This window comes from Peromyscus maniculatus, chromosome 14, assembly GCF_049852395.1.
Source record: "Peromyscus maniculatus bairdii isolate BWxNUB_F1_BW_parent chromosome 14, HU_Pman_BW_mat_3.1, whole genome shotgun sequence".
NCBI classification, from domain to species: Eukaryota; Metazoa; Chordata; class Mammalia; order Rodentia; family Cricetidae; genus Peromyscus; species Peromyscus maniculatus.
In genome coordinates this window covers 53,899,034-53,919,479 of record NC_134865.1, presented here as the reverse complement: position 1 = coordinate 53,919,479, position 20,446 = coordinate 53,899,034, and the positions used below count along the sequence as shown (strand labels likewise).

Here is a 20,446-nt window from a genome sequence, read left to right as displayed (position 1 = left end):
CCAGGTCCCAGTGAAGTTCAAGGGAAGACCATGCAGTGACAGGTACAAGGGGGCTTGGGATCAGGAGAGACATTTCAGAATTCTGTTAGGTTTCCCATGTGAACAATTACAGCTGTAAATAATTCTTTCTTTCTAGCTCCTGAAGCATCTTACCTCACCTTTTTCTTTTCTTAATATTCTGATTAGATTATATAGAACACTGTTGGGTAGTACACACAGTTGTAGCATTGACTGATTTTACTGAGATAATTGAAATTCCATAAGAATTGTATATTTTAAATTTTTTGGAAGTCACCAGCCTGGTCTACAGAGCGAGTTCCAGGACAGCCAGGGCTACACAGTGAAACTCTGTCTTGAAAAACAAACAAACAAACAACAACAACAACAACAAAACCAAAATAAATTGTGGAAGTCATTTTTATCTTAAAAAAATGTTCTCTTTTATTTATGGCTTGTTAAATTTATTTATTGATTGATTGTGTGTACATGCTCACATATGTGCATATGTGTGCATATGCGTTGATGCGTATGCAGGTATATGGAGACCAGAGGTCAATGTCAAGTATTTTCCATTGCTGTTTTGATTTCTAAAGATTTATTTTTATTTTAGTCGCACAGGTGTTTTACCTGTATGTGTGTCTGTATACCACATACATGCATGATGTCCATGGAGGCCAAAAGAGGGCATTGTATGCCCCAGAAATGGATAGTTGCAAGCTGCCATGTGGGTGTTGGGAATCAAACCTGTGTCCTCTGGAAGAGTAGCCAGTACTCTTAACAGTTGAGCCATCTCTCCACCACATACACCTTGTTTTGTGAAGCAATCTGTCTCACTAAACCTAGAACTCACCAATCCAGCCAGACTGGCTAGCCAGTAAGCCTCACTGAGTACCTGTCTCTCCCTCCTCAGTGCTGGGATTCCAGGCCTGTGCTCCTGTACCTTACTTTCACATGGTCATTGGATATATAACCCAAGTCCTCATGTCGGTGTGGCAAGTGCTTTCCCAACTGAGCTGTCTCCCTAGCCTGGTAGATGTCTTTTTATTTTATTTTCCTTTTTTTAAAATGTCAGTTTTTATTTTATTTTTTATAAAGATCTATTTATTTATTATGTATACACCATTCTGCCTGCATGTATTCCTGCAGGCCAGAAGAGGGCACCAGATCTCATTATGGATGGTTGTGAGCCACCATGTGGTTGCTGGGAATGGAACTCAGGACCTCTGGAAGAATAGTCAGTGCTCTTAACCTCTGAGCCATCTCTCCAGCCCTAGATGTCTTTTTAAACTAGGAAATCCCAACTTCAAAACTTTCTCAAGACAGGGTCTCAACATATAGTGCAGCCTGGCCTTGAACTTATAGTCTAGGCTGCTTTCTGCCTTAGCCGCCTAAATGCTAGGGTTGCATATGTTGACCACCATTTGCCTTGAAATTAATAGAAAAGTTTTCTTTCTTTAGCTAAAAGATCTCAAAAGAGGTTTTATACAGTGACACAACCCTTTTGGAACACAACGGTCCACTAGCCAAATAGCACAGGAAAAATGACAGCCCCACATTCAACTTCACCAGCAAAGCTAATGTGAGGAGCTGAGACTTGAAACTTACCCCTCCCACACAGGGGGATATTTTGGTCTGTTTGTTACCATGTCAGGGTTACAACCTGCACATTATTCCCCAGCTCTCAATGCACCTAGCCAGTCTGCTTTCTTTTCTCCACCTTACCAAACCTAACTTCATTTGCTTCATAAAGAAGCTCCAGTATTTTTATCCGAATGTAGCAGGACTACCAGAGCAGTGTGTCTCTTCTATTTGGTTTAAAAACTAGAGGTCCTTCTCAGTGACTTTGTAAAGCAATAGGTTTTATTCCTTCCTAAGCTGGAGAGAAACTGCTTCCGGAAGGTTTCTCTGCTGTCCCACCTGTGGGTTGCACATTGCCGAATTGCTAATCTTCTGTCATAATTGTTTTCCCAAGGTAGAGTTTCTTTGCAGACTGGTACTACTAAGTTGTTATTGAGCTTTTCAGGGGTTGAGTTTGCGTGGTTTCCGATTCTTTCACTTTGTTTTTATGTGTCATAGTTTTGTCAACCTAGAGTAGACTTTTTTTTTCCTTTTTGTTTTTTGAGACAAAGTTTTTCCTGGCTGTCTTGGAACTCACTCTGTAGACCAGGTCGGCCCTCTGTCTCTGCCTCTTGAATGCTGGGATTAAAGGGGTGAGCTACCATGGCCAACCTGGGTAGGCTTAAGAAGTGCTTAGGAGGCCGGGCGGTGGTGGCGCACGCCTTTAATCCCAGCACTCGGGAGGCAGAGCCAGGCGGATCTCTGTGAGTTTGAGGCCAGCCTGGGCTACCAAGTGAGTTCCAGGAAAGGCGCAAAGCTACACAGAGAAACCCTGTCTCGAAAAACAAAAAAAAACAAAAAAAAAAAAAAAAAAAGAAGTGCTTAGGAGATTAGTGTGCTTTTGAGAGTTTCTGAAGATGGTTAGATCAGGGCTCTGACCTAATGAGTGCATTAACGCCCGAATTAATTCATAATGTAATAGAATCACTGGTAGGTGCTAACAGCTAGGAGGTAGGACCAAGTTGGACCTAATGGTCACTGGGGTTATACCCTTTTGTGCTATTTCTTGTCCTGGCCCCTTTCTGCATTCATTGGCTTTGCTTCCTGGCCACTATGGCATAAACTGTCCTATCCTGCCATACCCTTCCCACCATGAAGGACTGATGTTTCTAAAACTGTAAGCCAAACACATATTTCCTCTTTTAAGCCTCTTTTCTCAGATATTTGATCACAGAAAAACAAACAAACAAACAAATGACACAGTTTTCTTCATTGTTAATCACTTCTGGCAAAGGAACAAACTTTATCCACAGAGCGAAGTCAAAGACAGCTATTTATATCTACCCATCCTAAGACGGAGGTGCCTCTAGTTCTGTCTAGATGGCTAAAATAGTTCCAGAGAAGTTTCTGAGGAGAAATAGAGAATTGATTGATAATGCTTCTAATTTATAATTATCTCATGGGTTTGGATCTACTAGTTAAATTAGCAGGGGAAAGTTTCAATGGATAGGAATCTCTTAAGAAATAAATCATCCGAGAGCTAGAGTTAATATTTAAACCAATCACATAGATTACACATCATGTCAAGTACTCTACCAAAATTTCTTGACTCTGAAAATTTTTTCTCAAAACCATTCTAATAGTAGATGCAGTTTAAAGTTTCTCTGACACTGTGTGTGGGTGGTACAGACCTATAATCTCAGCACCTATGAGGCCGAGGCAGGAGAGTCACTGCAAGTTTGAGGCCAGCCTATGCTACATAGTGAGTTTTGAGGCCAGCCAGGGCTACAAAATAAAACTCTCAAAAAATAACCCCAAAAGCTTATGTGTAAAACAGATTACAGCAGTTTGTAAATTTATATCACAGAAATGTATAGACTATAATGTTACTACGAGCGTTAGAGAGCTAATGTCTAGACTGTTTAGAAAAAGTTTTGATAATGGACATGAAATTTCATCTAGATCTTGGTCCAGAAAGTTGAAGTAATCCACTTCACTTGTGAAAGATGATTTGATCCAGGCCAATGCAATGGCATAAGCAAAATTATGAAGCCGGGATCAAGGACCTCTGCAGGGGAATGAAAAATGGAAGTGGAAGGGCCGTCCAACTGAGTTACAGAGTTCTGAAACAAAGCTGTATAGGGACCGTGGGGTCACAGCAGGACATTCGAGAGTTGGGTGTTCTTTATAATTTTGTCTTTTAAAATAATTTTATCTTTTCTTTGTTGCCACTATAGACCCAGAGCCTTGCGCCTGTTAGGCAAATACTTTGCCATTGCGCTTGATCCCCACGGTTGCTGTTTATAGAGAAGCGAAAGATCCTTGTTGCTAAGCAGCTAAAATCTAGAATTTAGTCATGAGCTAGACAAAGGGGGTGAGGGAGGGGCTGCATTTCTCTGTTCTGTGTGGCTGCAACGATAAGCTGCTGTTGACTGATAGGGATCAAGCAAACCATCTGACAGAAAGGACTGTGGAAATGACTGTTTTCTGCTGCTACGTCATTCATCCAGTTCCACTCTGTGTAAGTTGGTATCTAGAATAGTCTGCGGGATAATGTGAAAATTTTTTTTTTTTTCGAGACAGGGTTTCTCTGTGTAGCTTTGCGCCTTTCCTGGAGCTCACTTGGTAGCCCAGGCTGGCCTCGAACTCACAGAGATCCGCCTGCCTCTGCCTCCCGAGTGCTGGGATTAAAGGCGTGAGCCACCAAGCCCGGCTAATGTGAAATTTCTTAATGTTTGCTTCTTTTTCCTTTTCAATACATGAGTGACTTAAGCACAGGTAGGGGGTAGAGGTTAGAGGGTGGGGTAAGCAATCGCTGAAGTTTGTCTGAAACTGAGGGCATGGATATGAGGGAGGACAACCTTTAAGTTTTAAAAGCAGGCTAGATCTGAACAAATCTGGGTGAAGTGGCTGATTATCGTAACTGCCAGCAAAGAGAAGGTAAAATAGAAGATGAAAATACAGAAGAAGTAGTGTAAATTGATAGACCCAGTCCCCAAGTAGGTCAGAACTACAATATGGGCCAGAAAGTATGGCTATTACCTAAATTGAGGGGAGGGGTTTGGTGAGCTGGTTCAGCAGGCAAAGACACTTCTACCCAAGCCTGATAACCTGAATAGGTCCATGAAAAAGTGGAAGAAGACAAGAGACTCCATAGAGTATCTTCTGACCTCCATATGCATGCCACGGCACAGTGACTGCTATAATAATAAAGTTAAAATTAAATCTAGGGGAGAATCACTTCTCCACTGACACCACAATGGAGAGGAAGAGAAGAGAAGTGAGTGTGGTGTGGATTCAGATACGCTTAGAAAGTAAAACTCGTGAAAACCATTTCTATGTTTGAATTTTTACTATCAAGAGTCACACATCCAACCTGCCAACTTCTATTTGACACAGTATGAGTGTCAGTGTGAGAATCAGTGGGGACTTCCCAGGGATGCCCGCTGACAGTTCTATTATTTTCTTTCTTTCTAAAAAAAAAAAAAAAACTTACACACCATGACCAACTAAATTAATGCCACAACTTTTTAAATGGATCAGCCCAGGTCATCAGGCTTTCATACAAGTGCCTATCTAAATGATAGACAGGGCATGTTATACTGGGGTGTTAGAGAAGGGAGAAGAGCATATAGGTTTTGAGGAATTTGAAATAGTGAGAAAGTTATACACTATGTCAAGGAATATGCTCGCTAGTCTGACAATGTTGAATATAAACAGCTGTGGCTAAACTTCACATAATCAATACTAGAGTGATATTCCATTTGTTTTGTCTCTATAGTTCTAGGAAGGACAGCAGAGAGTCTTCTGTAAAGGTTTTATTTTCTTCTTGCTGCCTGCTATAAATCTAAGCTCCAGGAAAAGTATTGGTGAGCCGGGCGGTGGTGGCGCACGCCTTTAATCCCAGCACTCGGGAGGCAGAGCCAGGCGGATCTCTGTGAGTTCGAGGCCAGCCTGGGCTACCAAGTGAGTTCCAGGAAAAGGCGCAAAGCTACACAGAGAAACCCTGTCTCGAAAAAAACAAAAAAAAAAAAAAGTATTGGTGAAATGTAGGTTCATGTTGTATCACTGCCTGGGGCACCAGCCTCCAGCAGCACAGGGTTCCAAGGGAAATCCACAGCGTCAGCACGTACTAGACTTCTTCTTCTCTTTTAATCTAAGGGGGTTAGGGGAAAAGATACTCATATACTATCTTGATGGTTTCCTTCTTTATTATTCTGTGTTCTTCATTCTGTGTTCTATATTTTCTTTTCTTATCTCTATCCAGAAATGTCCCTTCTGTCTCTCTTGAGGTTTCCCTCTCCTGCTAACTCTCTTGATGTTCTCCTCCTAATTCTCCCATTCTTGATATTTTCCTTCTATCTTTATTATTTATATTTCCCTTCTAATTCTCTCATTCTTGATGTTTTCCTTCTAACCCACTTTAACTCTAGCTTTATTCTTTTCCTTACAGCTTATATACCCCAGGAAAATCTTTCAGGCAATATAAAAATTACAATGTGATTGCATTCTGTTTTTCAAGTGAATGATTACAATAAATACAAATTTAAAAAAGCATGTTTTCCATATCTCTTACATGATTAAACATTTTATGTATTATAGGTGAAAAAAAAAACAAATTATCTCAAAAGAAAAGATTTTAGTTGTCTTATGTTCTGCTGGTGTCTTGTTGAGTAATACTTTTCAAAGATCCTGGTCAAATAGATCCAGGATCTTTTAGGAACATCAATGGCAAGGATATTTTCAGACTGAAACAAACCAATATTTATGTAACAAACCTAGGACAGATTAAAAAAAAAAGACTTTATACTCATATAAAGTGTACTTGGCTAATGATTTAACTTTATTGTGATATCAATGAGAATGGATTTTCTCCACATGAACTACATGAACAAGGAGATTCAGAACGTTAAGGAGATGTCAATGTAGTATCTAGGAAAATGAAAATAAACAAGGTATCAGAGAGTTTGGATGTACATTGAATTAAAGTCTCTATCCCTTGGACTGGGAAGCCAGAAGACATCGTTTCAGTTCAGATTGTACACTCCCTTTTAAAAATTTTGGTAATTGTGTTGTTTGGGGATTATTTTTGTAATAATTTCAATGAAGGAATAAAGAATTTGACAGGTTCTCTGTAGTTTCCCCCCTTCAATGTGTATTGTAAATGGGTATATTAGTTACATTGCTGTCACTGTAACATAATATCCAAATAATAAAACTTATAAGGAAAAAAGGTTTATTTTAGGTCAGTGTTTCCTAGGTTCCAGCCCATGATCAGGTGACCAGCCTCTGGTGGTCAGACCAGATGGGAATGGTGAGAAGTTAAAGGAAGAACAAATTCACATTCACTACAGGCTGGGGAGTAAAACTGAGAGGAAGATGGCCAGGCTTCCATAGTTCCCTGGATGGCACACCTCCATGGAGCCAGAGACCATCCCCCCTTAACTTGACTCCACTTTTGGAAGGTTCACAGCATCTCCCAATGGCACCTCCATATGATCAGAGCTTTAAGCATGGCCCTCTAGACATGTTCAACATAGAAACTGTAGTTGTAGGACCTTAGTGAGTTAAAGATTTTGATTTGTAGTGGTTGAAGGGCTGGAACTGGTCGCCTGGGCTCCAGTGGTAATCAGGGGCAAAGGAAGAGACTGAGAGAAATGACACAATGAAAAGTGAACATACTCAGATTCTTCCTGAGCTTGAGGAGTATGTATCAGAGCAAGGCAGCGAGAGAGGGATTCGAATGGCAAAGTCCTTAGGATGTAAGAAGTGTGTGTATGTGCGATAGAAGAGATGGGGTGGTGTGGGAAAGAGACGACAGCTATGACTGAGTCATTGAAAACCGATTCGGGGGTGTGTTGTTCACTTGCTGAGATTAGCTGAGGGTCAAATTTTGGGTGAAGAACAATTTTATCGGCCTGAGGCCAGTGCCTTAGAAATTTGTGCAAGAGAGATGAAGTAGTTGGTGAGAAATGTGAAGATTAGTGCAGGCAGTTGTAGAGTGGATGCTTTGGTATTGACTTGGTGGACAGGAGAAGGGGAGCCTTGACTCCAAGCCATATGGAATATGAAGCTTCTGAGGATGGAGTTGGGGTGAGCCTTCATGCAACAGTAACTTCTTTTAAAACTCAAGTTTAATTAGGTAAACAGAGGCACAGGGAGGGGACTTTTCTTAAAGAGGTCTCTGTCTCTCTCCAGTCCTTCCCTCCTTTTCTCCTTACCTTTGTCCTTCTTTCCTTCTCTTCCTCTCTCATCAAAGGAAGATTCCAGAAAACATAAAAGGATGTATGGAGGTACAGGAAAAGTTGAATCGGGAAGCTTTCATCAAGTGAGGATGGATTTGGAATTCGGGAGGTGATTGGCATTAGGTTAGTCATTTTTATTTTCCACATCTCCTTAGGCAAGGTTTATCACTATCAGTATGATTAAAGATACATTAGGAAGCTGAGCACACTGGTGTATACCTATAATCCCATCACTTGGGAGGCTGGTAGCGGGTACTAGTTGAATTTAGCCTGGACTACATAGAAATTTTGAGGCCACCTTTGGCTACATAACAAGTGTGTGTATCAAAAACCCCAAACCAAAATGCTGTGAGAAACTATATCCTGGGGCTGGGGAGACGGCTCAGTTAGTGAGGTGCTTGCCACTGAAGCATACATCCCTGAGTTTGAATCCTCACTCCCCATGTAAAATCCAGGCATGGCGGCCTGTACTTATCACTACAGTGCTAGGGAGGAAGAGACAGGCAAGGGCGTGCTGGTCAGCAAATCTAGAAGAATCAGTGAGATTCAGGTTTTCAGACCTAAGACCCTGTCACAGAAAATAGGGTGAAGAGTGACTGAAGAAGACTCCTAACATAGACATGATGGGCATCTGCTTGTACACATGCACGCGCTTGTACACACACACACACACACACACACACACACACACACCACACACACACACACACACACACACACACACACACACACACACACACACACACCCTTATACCAACTACTAGTTAGTATTTTTATGAAAACCAGAAATGAAATAAAAATTTTGATTCTGAGTCATGTATAAGATGAAGGGCCTAGTTTAAGAGCAGACACAGTACAAAAATGAGTAGGAAAGCAAACATTTACTGAGTACAGTTTATAAATTTGAAAAGTCAACAGCACCATAGGTATAATGGAATTTGATCCTCATCAATGTTTATATTGATCTGGGCGCACCTTTACGATATGTATTCTCTCGTGTTTATTTACCTGTTTTAGGTAGGGTCTCACTGTGTCACCAGGGCTGGTCTTCAACTCACAAACCTCCCTCCTTGGGTTCCATCTACAAGTGCTGTGACTGTTAATAGGTTTAGCAATTGATTTTTCCAATCTCTTCCCTTATGAAAATTACTTCACTGTACTTTCTACTGGGGGAGTTATTCTCATTCTACTATGATAAACATTTATTCTGTATTCCTGATAGTTTAGAAAAAAAACTTTCCTCTCCAGAATGTATGCTTGGTAATGAGAAAAATATATGTGTGTGTGTGTGTGTGTGTGTGTATATATATATATATATATATATATATATATATATTACCCATATATTATCCAATTTCAGAAATTCTGTTTTTGTTTATGAGGTATGATTGGTGACTTGTATTAAGTGTATTGTGAGGCCTCCTTAGTGTATTTCTAGAGGCCTGCAATGAGGATCCCCAAAGCATGAACTTTGTTAACCTCGGATCAGTCTGGTTTGTTTCAATGGGTATTATAAATGCTGGTTTCCTTCTCTTGGTTTGTATAAGTTAGTTGAAACTATGATGAAGTCTTAAGACTTTTTCTCTCAGAATAACAAGAGAACTTTAGCTGGGCGGTAGTGGCACGTGCCTTTAATCCCAGCACTTGGGAGGCAGAGGCAGGAGGAGCTCTGTGAGTTCAAGGCCAACCTGGTCAACAGAGCGAGTTTCAGGATAGGCTCCAAAGCTATACAGAGAAACCCTGTCTCAAAAAAAAAAAAAAAAGAAAGAAAGAAAAAAAGAAAAAAAAAACAACTAGAGAACTTTAATTTATTCAATATAAAACCTTGCACACAATCATAGAGACCCCATAAAGTTTATTCATGTTTCTATTATGAGTTTCTGCACTAAATTGATAATATATATTCATTTTCTATATTTTGATCCCCCCAGGTCTGGCACAACATTCTGTACTTTGTATTCTCTAAATACATAAATCCTTTTTTTTAATGAATAAAGACATGGATGTGTTGCCAGTGAGGTTGTATGTCAGGTGCAGAAATTCTCCATTTTCAAAAGTATATGTTTTTGAAACTGAAATTCTTCCACAGCAGTCCTAAATACCATACAGTCAGTGCTTGGGACTTTAAATTGCATGTGTTCTCATTTTCCTTTTGGAGACATTTCCTTTTGACATTTCTATTTTCTCCAGGTAACTGATAACATTTTCTTCCTATATCCTTACAGGCGTTTCATGAATTTTCCCCCTTCCAAAATTATAATTAGAGACGAATCCATTTTAAATAACATTCATTTATAATCTAAGGTGTTCCACCACATCTCTCTACTTTTTCATGGTTTATAGAAATATACTGGGTATTACAGAAGATGTTAAAATGAACGTTATGAACCCTGTAGTTAAGGACCTTGCAATGTACTACATACAGATAAAGGAGAGTCCAATGAGGAGACAACAAATAAAGAACAATTCATGTAAATCCCAAGACTAGTGCAAATTTATACGGATTGTTGATTATTTATTGTTTCCAGTTTTAGCCACCAGGTGGAACACTATCAATTGTTATGCAAAGGCACCCAAATGTGAACTAGTAATACTATTAGACAAATCAAGATGTAGACTCATTCTACTCCTAATTCTGCTTTAACTTTTTATTATAGATTTTTCATATCACCTGTAAGGATTAAGCTGATTGTATAAGTACTTATCTTCATACTTAGGCAGTTATCAACATATGGCCAATATCATCTTCTCTACCCTTACCCCAGAACTTTTCACTCTATTTATTGAAACCAAATCCAAAAACACTGTCTTGACTCATCAGTCAGTATTTTCTCACTTGAATGTCTCACCTTATCCAATAATTCTTTTCACTTTCAGCACTGTGGCTCTGATGGTCCAACTCTGCCAGTATACCATCTCTAAATGTTACCACCACTCTCTGATCAGCTCCAGGGGAAGAGTCAGAACAGGAGTGTCTCACACCCAGTCTTTTTCTGCTCTGGGCAGATGGCTTCATAATATTAGATGCAGATGCTGGAGCACTCATGAGAGTCACTCTTCTGCTGCTCTGCCTTAAGGTGTTTCTGTCCCCTATCGACCTCTCACAGACTGGGTCCACTCAATACCTCAGTTCTCCAGAAGTGGTCATCCCCCTAAAGGTGACCAGCAGGGCCAGAGGTACAAAAAATTCAGGATGGCTCTCCTACAGCCTGATTTTTGGGGGCCAAAGACATGTTGTCCACATGAGAGTCAAGAAGCTGCTGGTTCCTACTCACTTCTCTGTGCTCACCTACACAGAGGAACATACCCTTCTCAAGGATTACCCCTTCGTCCCTAGTGACTGTTACTATCATGGTTTCATAGAGGGGGCTCCTGAGTCTTTAGTTGCGTTAAGTACCTGCAGTGGGGGGTTTCAGGGAGTGTTACAAGTGAATGGCTTCTCCTATGAAATCGAACCCATCAGGCAGTCCAGCACATTTGAACACCTAGTCTATACACTGAACAATAACAAGACACAGTTTCCACCTATGATATGTGGTGTAACAGAGAAGAGAATACCAAACCAACGCTTTGGACTTGAAGAAGCTGAGAGGTCAGCTGTGAAGCAAAATTCTGGAAAATCATGGACCCACACATGGTTTCTGGAGCTGGCTGTAGTGGTAGACTATGGTTTCTTCACTTACTCTCAACAAAATTTGTCAAAGGTGCGAGAAGATGTGGTTCTCATTGTTAACATGGTGGATTCCATGTACAAGCAGCTGGATACCTATGTGTCTTTGATTGGCATTGAGATTTGGAATCGAGGAAATGTTTTCCCAGTGGAAAACATTCATCAGGTCTTAGAAGATTTTTCGGAGTGGAAACAAATCAGTCTTTCTCAGGTACCTCATGATGCAGCCCATATTTTCATCAGAAGCTCACTTATAAGTGTACTTGGTATAGCCTATGTTGCAGGAATATGTCATCCTCCACTTGACTGTGGGGTTGAAAATTTCCAAGGAGACTCCTGGTCTCTTTTTGCCAACACTGTGGCCCATGAATTAGGTCATACTTTTGGTATGCAGCATGATGAAGAATCCTGTACTTGTGGGGAAAGAGGTTGTGTCATGAGTGAGTTCAGAGTACCAGCAGAGAGATTCACCAATTGTAGCTATCATGATTTTGTGGAGACTACTTTAAACCAAGGAACTTGTTTGCACAATCATCCAAGACCAGGGGCAGTCTTTCTGGTGAAGCGCTGTGGGAATGGTGTGGTTGAGAAAGAAGAAGAGTGTGACTGTGGATCTATACATGACTGTGAACAGGATCCCTGTTGTTTGTTGAACTGTAAACTGCGGCCTGGGGCTGCATGTGCTTTTGGGCTTTGTTGCAAAGACTGCAAACTCATGCTCTCAGGGGAACTCTGTAGACCAAAGGTCAATGAATGTGACCTTCCAGAATGGTGCAATGGAACATCCCACCAGTGCCCAGAAGATGGCTATGTACAGAATGGGGTCTCCTGTGGTGTCAGTGCCTACTGCTATCAAAAGCAGTGCAATAACCATGACCAACAATGCAGGGAGATTTTTGGCAAAAGTGCAAGAAGTGCATCTCCTAACTGTTACAAAGAAATGAACTCACAGGGAAACAGGTTTGGCCACTGTGGCACAAATGGCACAATATACCTAAAATGTAGAATGTCAGATATATTTTGTGGGAAAGTTCAGTGTGAAAACGTGGAAAACATTCTCCATCTCCAGGCTCACTCTGTTTTGCAGAACATTTATGCCGATGGTGTCGCCTGCTGGAGTACTGACCATCATTTGGGGATGGGTGTACCGGATGTTGGTGAAGTGAAAGATGGCACCACCTGTGGAGCAGGAAAGATCTGCATACACAAGAAGTGTATCAGCCTGTCTGTCCTTTCAAATGCCTGCCTTCCTGAGACCTGTAATAGGAGGGGGATCTGTAATAACAAACATCACTGCCATTGTGACTATGGGTGGTCCCTGCCTTTCTGCCTGCACAGGGGCTATGGAGGTAGTGTTGATAGTGGTCCAACATCACCAAAAAGAAGAGTCAATATTATTGAATTGTCAGTAATTTTGACTGTTTTGTCCATTTTAACTTGTCTGTTAATAGCTGGACTTTATATACTATATCATTGAATACCTTTTGGTCCCAAAGAGACGAAGGCTTGTTTGCCTGGTTAAGAAGATATATCTAACTTAACAGCCTATACATTAAGTTTGGCAACAAAATATTATTGTATGTATGAATCTAAGCATATTTCTGAGACTTATAGAAAGATGAGAGTATCTTTCAGAAATATTGTCATCAGGTACAGGTAATTCTTAATGTGTTCTTAGCTGTTGTTTATTATCTTAAGCAGCAAATAAAACTTAATTGAGAAATGATAATATCTGTCCCACCCAACTGTTTGTATTTATTTAGCAAACAAAAGTGAAGAGTGAATTTTTTTTTTTTTTTTCGAGACAGGGTTTCTCTGTGTAGCTTTGCACCTTTCCTGGAACTCACTTGGTAGTTCAGGCTGGCCTCGAACTCACAATGATCCACCTGGCTCTGCCTCCCGAGTGCTGGGATTATAGGCGTGTGCCACCACCACCCGGTCAAAGACTTATTTATTTTATGTATGTGATACTCTATCTGCGTGTATGACTTTATGCCAGAAGAAGGTATCAAATCCCACTATAGATGGTTGTGAACCACCATGTAGTTGCTGAGAATTGAACTCAGGACCTCTAGAAGAGCAGCCAGTGCTCTTAACCACTGAGCCATCTCTCCAGCCCAGAAGAGTGAATCTTTGTTAATTGTTGTTCCTTTCATTAAACATCCATGACCTTGTTTTCCACATGTCTGCTGGCCTAGTTTGTCTGTTCTCTTTGTTATTATCTGGCAGTTTAGAAACCCTTTTGGAGACTTTCTGTGAATATACACAAATCTCATGAAACAGGATTTTTTTTTTATATGTTTTGTTCGTTATCTTTCTCTGCACACTGCCCAATTTGAACAAACATCTGAATGAAGTGGAATATTAATTGCATAAAATATTGAATTAGTAGAAAAAGGGTACCTGTTTAATCACCTTGGAGATGTTACTCTGGCTATCTGTTCAAACCTACTAGAGTTTCTGTTCAAACTTCAACCTTGAAAACTCACCCCATTTATATAAAATGCTGCTGTGTATACCAGGGGTACCTTGCTGGTCTTTTGTGCCTACCCTGTCCCATCCTTAGTCTGTTCTTAGCATTTTAAAGAGCCCATCTCTTGAAAACATAGATCTAATTAGGCAATCATCATATCTCAAGACAACATCTGAATAACTGAGTCAACTGACCTTTCTGATGTCCTTTTCCTCCTGCAGTAGTTCTCAAAGTATGTTTGGCTGTGTCATCCTTGAACAGTCTCTGTGTAGAACTGGCACTCCAAAATCTTTACTAGCTTCTGCCATGCTTTTACCCTTGGGAACTCCATTCTATTCCCCGAAGAGATTCAGTCTTTGGAAGATAATTGATGAACTATTTGATATTTCACTTGTGTCCCCTTGTCATTTTATGGTCATGCCTTAATAGTTTTCTGCATCCCAGTAGATGATGAGGACCAAGGTAGACCATGTACCATCCAGAGTCACAAACAAGGAAAGGACAACTGGGGAAACCATAGAAACTGAAGAGTGAAGCAAGATTATAATCTGGTTAACCTTGGCTATAGATGATACAATAGGAAAAGGCTTACTTGCTTTAAGTGTATATGTGTCCAGATAGAGACAAAAGGTAGTTCTATCATTTGTTAATTTTCAAAAAAAATATTACATAAATATTTGAAATTGATTAAGATGTATTAATCTAATGTTATTTTATAATTGCAGACTCTTGTATGTATGCTTGGTACTACTTTGAAATAATCAATGGAGCAAGCTGACCACGGACTTATGATACAAAAAGTAAAAAACAACCCCCCCCCAAAAAAAAACCAAACAAACAAAAAAACAAAAAAAGTGACTCAAGTGTTAGTAATTTAAACTACAACCCTAGGATGTGAATGTTCTTGGAAGGACTGGGAAATGGAGGAGCCACGTGCAGAAATCCAGAAAGAATGGGTTAACAGGTGGTCCTTGAGGTCATACTGGCTCTGCTTGTTTTGAATAGGTTTTGAATGGATCTTGCCAAGAAGGCCAAGAGGGGGTTGTTTAAGTCATTGAGAATGTTGTCCATGGGAGGAATTGATAAAGTTCCTGTGAGACCCTGGTTAGAGGGTTGCTATAAAACATTAAAAGTGAACCTCCTTGGTGTCTGGCTTCTCATCTGATTTCTCCTTTTTGCATTTTTGCTTGTTTTCTCATCACCATGCTATCTTCCATGAGGTGACTCAGCAAATGTAAGAGGCTATGTCAATGGGTTTGTCCAATAGCAAACATTTGGCCCCAATACTGTGAGAAAAATAAACATCTGTGCAAGCTACCTAGCCTCAGATCATTTGTTATAGCAATGGAGAATGAACATATCCATCAACTTGAGCGTAAGTTTCACTTTCAGTTCATTTTCATTTTGGAGCAAATATTTTTCTTGCTCTGTCCTTGATTGGAACCAAATAATGAACTGCCTCAGTGAGACAGAAGCAGAGAACTGACACCTGAGTTGTCCTCTGACCATACATATATTTTGGCATTCATATGAATGTGTGTGCATATACACAAATACACACACACACACACACATACACACACACACACACACACCTATACATACTCAAAAATATATCTAGCCCTAGATATAATCTCTATCTTATTTTCTTCCCTCCATTGTCAAATAACTATGATATTAGCTTTTGGTTTATCTTTTTAGTCTTTAGTTTTAGAAAATTTAGCAAATAATTATGCAGAGTTGAATCAATCCTACTTTAAAAATGGCCACATATGCATCATGTGTTGGATCTGTTTTTTTACCACTTAAGGACAGGTCCTGAAGATCATGTGGAATCACTCTGCAGAAATCTTCTGGATACCATATTAAAGTTCATTGTATCCATTGTATTGAAGTACCATAGTTTGATCTACGATATCTGGGCAAATGCTATAGACTGAATGGTCTGTGTCTCTTCAGAAATTGTATGTTAAAGTTCTAATTTCCAGTGGGATGGTATTTGAAGGTAAGACCTTTGGACACAGTTAGAGCTCTTATGAATGGGATTTTTTTGAGACAGGATTTCTATGAGTAGGCCTGGATGTCTTAGGACTAGCTCTATAGACCAGGCTGGTCTCAAACTCAGACATTTGCCTGCTTCTGCCTCCCGAGAGTTGGGATTAAAGGTGTGTGTCACCATGCCTGGCTATGAATGGGACTTGTACCCAATGGATGAAAAAGATGATCTCTCTTCACCATGTGAAGGAACAGCAAGAAGACATTTGTTTACAAACCACGGAGCTATCTATCACCAGATTCTGAATTAATACAATGTCTTGAACCTGAAATCCATCAGAACCGTGAGAAAAAAAATCTGTTAAGCCAACAGTCTGCCATATAGTACTTTTAAAGAGCTATTTATCTTATTTTATGTATGAGCGTCTTGCCTATGTGTATTTATGTGTACTCCATGTGTGCGTGTGTGTGTGTGTGTGTGTGTGTGTGTGTGTGTGTGTGTGTGTGTTACCTGTGAAGGTACCTGAGTGTCAGATCCTCTGGAACTCTCCACCCTCATCTCTTCATTTATCCAGTAACTACACTAAAGTAACTGTTGCTTAAATCTAAATGAACACAGAGAGTTTTGTGGCTTCCCATATTTTGCCATTATATGCTACAAATAGCTTTATATGTCACATAATTTCAAATTTTGACAGTATTTTTGGAACAAAATTCCAGAAGAAGTATTGCTGGGTCAAGTGTATTGCACATCTATTTCCACTCTTTACCAACAAATTACACTCTACAGGGACTTTGTACACTGACATTCCCACATTTACTGCATGTGAATCTATATGTAGGTTCCCTATAATCTCATTAACATTGCACTTAGAAGATTAAGGAGGGCTGAAAATTCTTTAATCTGTCTCTCTGTGGTGTATGAGATTGGTGTTCCATCCCTTGAATCTGTGCTTATCTTTGAATAATTTTACCAAAATAGTTTGTCAGGCTCAAGTTCAGGATTTGAGAGGACTAAAGTCTTGGAGAACAGTTAGACCATCACAAAGGCTACCATGATGGACTTGAAGGCTTGGACAGTAAACTGTTTTCTTAATAGTGAGTCTGAGGAACACTGACACAGTTAGGGTTATTATTGCCATGATGAAGCACCATGACCAAAAGCAAGTTGGGGAGGAAAGGGTTTAATAATAAGGCTTATACTTCCACATCACTATTCATCCTTGAAGGATGTCAGGGCAGGAAGCTGGAGGTACGAGCTGATGAAGAAGCCGTGGAGGAGTGTAGCTTACTGACTTGCTCATCATGGCTAACACAGCTTGCTTTCATATAAAATCCAAGACCAGCAGCCCAGGGGTACCACCACACACCATGGGTTAGTCCCTCCTCATCAGACTCTAATTTTCTACTTAGAGCCAGATCTTATAGAGGTATTTTCTCAACTGGGATTCACTCCTTTCAGGTGACTATGGCTTGGGTCAAGTTGATATAAAACTAGACAAGGGATGTAACAGCAAGAAATAAGACATGTCAATGAAAAACTCTAGCATGAGTGGCTGCATTAGGTATTACATGCACTGGGCACTAGACACCAGATTCCATCCAGGACTTTATACCCACAGAACTAAGAGAAATAAAAGTTTTCAGATTATCTTTTAAAATTACATTTATTTAGTACACACACACACACAAACACACACACACATACATACATACACACACACACACACACACACACACACACCTAGAATTTAGGGGTTTAGTCATCTAGAAGCTTCACATGAGGTACAAAGGTAGAGAATTTATATTGAATAGATTTGTGAGTGTGGCATTTGTCTAATGGAATTAACCCCTATAAGATATAAGAAATTGGTTTTAAAAGAGAGCATAGCTGGGTTGAGCTAGTGATTGTTTCTCTCTCTTGTCAGCTGTGCAACACCATTGAGTACTATGAGTGAAGGCCATTAGTACAGGGAGGAGGCTTCCAGGTCAGTTCCAGCTCAAGTCCTTCAAGTTCTGTGTCCAAATTGTGTGTAACTTCAGCAATAAGGATTTACCTTCAAATTTGGGGAAGCAATCAGTTTCCTATCCAGCTGTGATGTCTATGAAATATAGCCATAATCAGCATGGCAAGAACAGTGGTCTTAGTTTTAAAAACAGTTGTCTAATTGGACCTAAGACCCGCTCAATAGGAGTGAATTCATGTCTGGTACTGTCAACTGAGACAATTACCCATGGATGGTGAGACCAAGGGCCCTAAACCAGTATAATTTCTAACTACATCCTAAATACTTACCTTTAGACACAGATAAGTGTAGCTCTCACCCATTGTCAAAGAAGCTTCTTTTCTGCAGCAGATGGAGACTATTACAGAAAGCTAGAACTGGTTAAAATGCAAGTAATAACTAACCATGGGATGTCCATCCCCATGAATACATCTACAACACAACCTGATGCCTAAGGTTCATGGAACATTGTGGAAGAAGGGACAGAGAAATTGTAAAAGTCAGGGGACCAGGATGCCCAAGTAGTGTAGCCTCAAGTTTTCTCTGGTCCTGCCCAGCCCCGTGGTCCCACAACCGCTTATAAATTAATCACTCAGAGACTTAAATTAATTACAAACTATATGGCTTATGGCAGGCCTTTTGCTAGCTAGCTCTTATAACTTAATTTAACCCATAACTATTAATCTATGTACTGCCACATGTTCCATGGTTTTACTTGTCTGCTGGCACGTTGCTCCCTTGGGCAGTAGGCTGGCGTCTCTCCAGAATCCACCTTTCTCTTTCCTTCGATTTCCCGCCTGCCTCTAAGCTGCCTTGCCATAGACCAAAGCAGCTTATTTATTAACCAGTGGAAACAACATATATTCACAGCGTGCAGAAAAACATCCCCTGGCACAAGTAGTGTCCTCTAGACATGGGAGGGAACTTACACCCATGAAATCACAAAATTATGGTCACGCAAACAGTACTAAACAATGACAGTGCCAGTTGACACGCCAATGTGCATAGGGGAAATTTCTAGATAAAGAGCTGCAGCAATGACTACTAAGAAAGGGATAGTCAACTCTTCCCCAGAGATGAGGCACTAACTGGTTATCCAATACCAGGTGGTCAGCTCTATAAACACATACATAACATAAAACTAAATGGATTCAGCAGGTTGCATTTATGTATTTACATGCATGCGAAATACAACTCTATCTCAGGGGTAAGAAGACTAACAATGCAGGAAACCTTTCCTGTCCAGTCAGGAAAATTTTGTTGACCGCAAGTCAACAAAACCATCTGATATTCATAATAAACAGTTCTCACCTGAAAAAATAAATAAAGCATGATGACAGAGAAAATGCCAGACTAAAGGAAATAGGTAATTTAAAAGAACCTAAAAGATTCTTTGAACCCCCTAATATATGCAGACATGAGTCAGGCTGAGGCCCCTTTTGTGTAAATGCAATCTGTTCTCTACAGAAAAGGAGAGCATATGCAGAGGGCCCAGTTAGCAGCACAGAGGTTGATATTAGAAGCCAGGGAATCACACTTTGCAAGCAAGTGTAGTTTTAAAACAAAGACTGTGTCGTGCTCAGCTGGCTTTCGATATGGACCAGTGCCTCCAACAGTGACTGTTGAGGGTCACTGACTCTTATGTCCCTTTGCTTTAACATGGTTGTTTTGATTGAGACCTTTTATGATATTTATTTCGTGTCAATTCTCTCACTGTGTGACAAAAAATAACTTGGTTTATTTGATTTGTAAGCGTGTTAGATTTCTGTGGCTGTTACAAAATACAGGAGGAAAGCAACTTGAAAGATTGCTCTTGACTCACCTTTTCAGAGGTTTCAATCCACAGTTGCTTGGCTCTGCTGTTTTTAGACCCATGGCAAAAGGGAATGCCACGCCGGGGAGCTGTTTGCTTCATGGTGGCTAGGAACAATCAGAGAGAATAAGCTAATGTTCCAACATTGCCTTCAAGGGTACATCCTCAATGAATTAACTTCTTTCCAATTGAGTCTCACTTCCCACGGATTCTGTCATCTCCCAATAGTGCCATAGACTGGCAATCAAACCTTTAATATACATCATCTGAGATATTTAAGATCCAAACCATAATATTTTGTGTCTGGCCCCCCAAAGGATTATTTTTATTTCAGAATGCAAAATGCATTTAGTTTGTCTTCAGGAGTCACCAAAGTCTTAACTCTTCCAATATTTTTTTTTATTAAAAAAAAATCCTCTTTCCTTTTACACCAACCCCTGTCCCCCTTCCCTTCCCTTCTCCCACTCCGCCTCTGCCTCCCCCCATCTAACCCCCATTCCTTCCTCATAGGGGATAAGGCCTCCCAGGGGTAGTCAACACAGGCTGTCATACCAAGTTGGGGCCAGACCTAGCCCCTCCCCATCCCTGTATCAAGGGTGAGTAAGGCATTGCACCATAGGGAACAGGCTCTAAAAAGCTAGTTTGTGTACCTGGGATACGTCCTGGTCCTATTGCCATGGGACCCAC

At 40.3% G+C, this 20,446-nt stretch overlaps 1 protein-coding gene and 1 long non-coding RNA gene across 7 annotated transcripts; one reads left to right on the top strand and one right to left on the bottom strand.

Moving 5' to 3' along the window:
- Positions 1-3,803: 3,803 nt before the first annotated feature.
- LOC102903665 (disintegrin and metalloproteinase domain-containing protein 21) lies at positions 3,804-14,756 on the top strand. Of its 6 annotated transcripts, none has more exons than XR_013044407.1 (3): positions 3,804-4,078; positions 14,390-14,575; positions 14,671-14,756. XR_013044407.1 is itself a non-coding variant. In XM_076550977.1 (3 exons), exon 3 carries the CDS (start codon positions 10,847-10,849, stop codon positions 12,947-12,949), a length of 2,103 nt encoding a protein of 700 aa, XP_076407092.1. In that variant the 5' UTR covers positions 3,905-4,078; positions 7,821-7,925; positions 10,680-10,846; the 3' UTR covers positions 12,950-13,201. The 6 variants fall into 6 exon arrangements, 3 of the variants coding, with proteins under 3 accessions (XP_076407092.1, XP_076407091.1, XP_015847403.1); XR_013044406.1 differs by lacking the exon at positions 14,390-14,575 and adding an exon at positions 7,817-7,925 and having other exon boundaries at positions 3,818-4,078; XM_076550977.1 differs by lacking the exons at positions 14,390-14,575; positions 14,671-14,756 and adding exons at positions 7,821-7,925; positions 10,680-13,201 and having other exon boundaries at positions 3,905-4,078.
- On the bottom strand, positions 9,636-20,139 carry LOC143268460 (uncharacterized). Its single transcript, XR_013044408.1, has 3 exons — positions 19,769-20,139; positions 14,140-17,997; positions 9,636-12,729 (listed from the first exon to the last, which is right to left on the bottom strand). It is a non-coding gene; the product is annotated as an uncharacterized LOC143268460 (long non-coding RNA).
- Between the last annotated feature and the right edge of the window lie 307 nt (positions 20,140-20,446).

What these genes read in the sequence shown, in the direction of transcription:
- LOC102903665 (XM_015991917.3), top strand. Translation starts at nt 10,847, where the DNA reads ATGAGAGTCACTCTTCTGCTGCTCTGCCTTAAGGTGTTTCTGTCCCCT.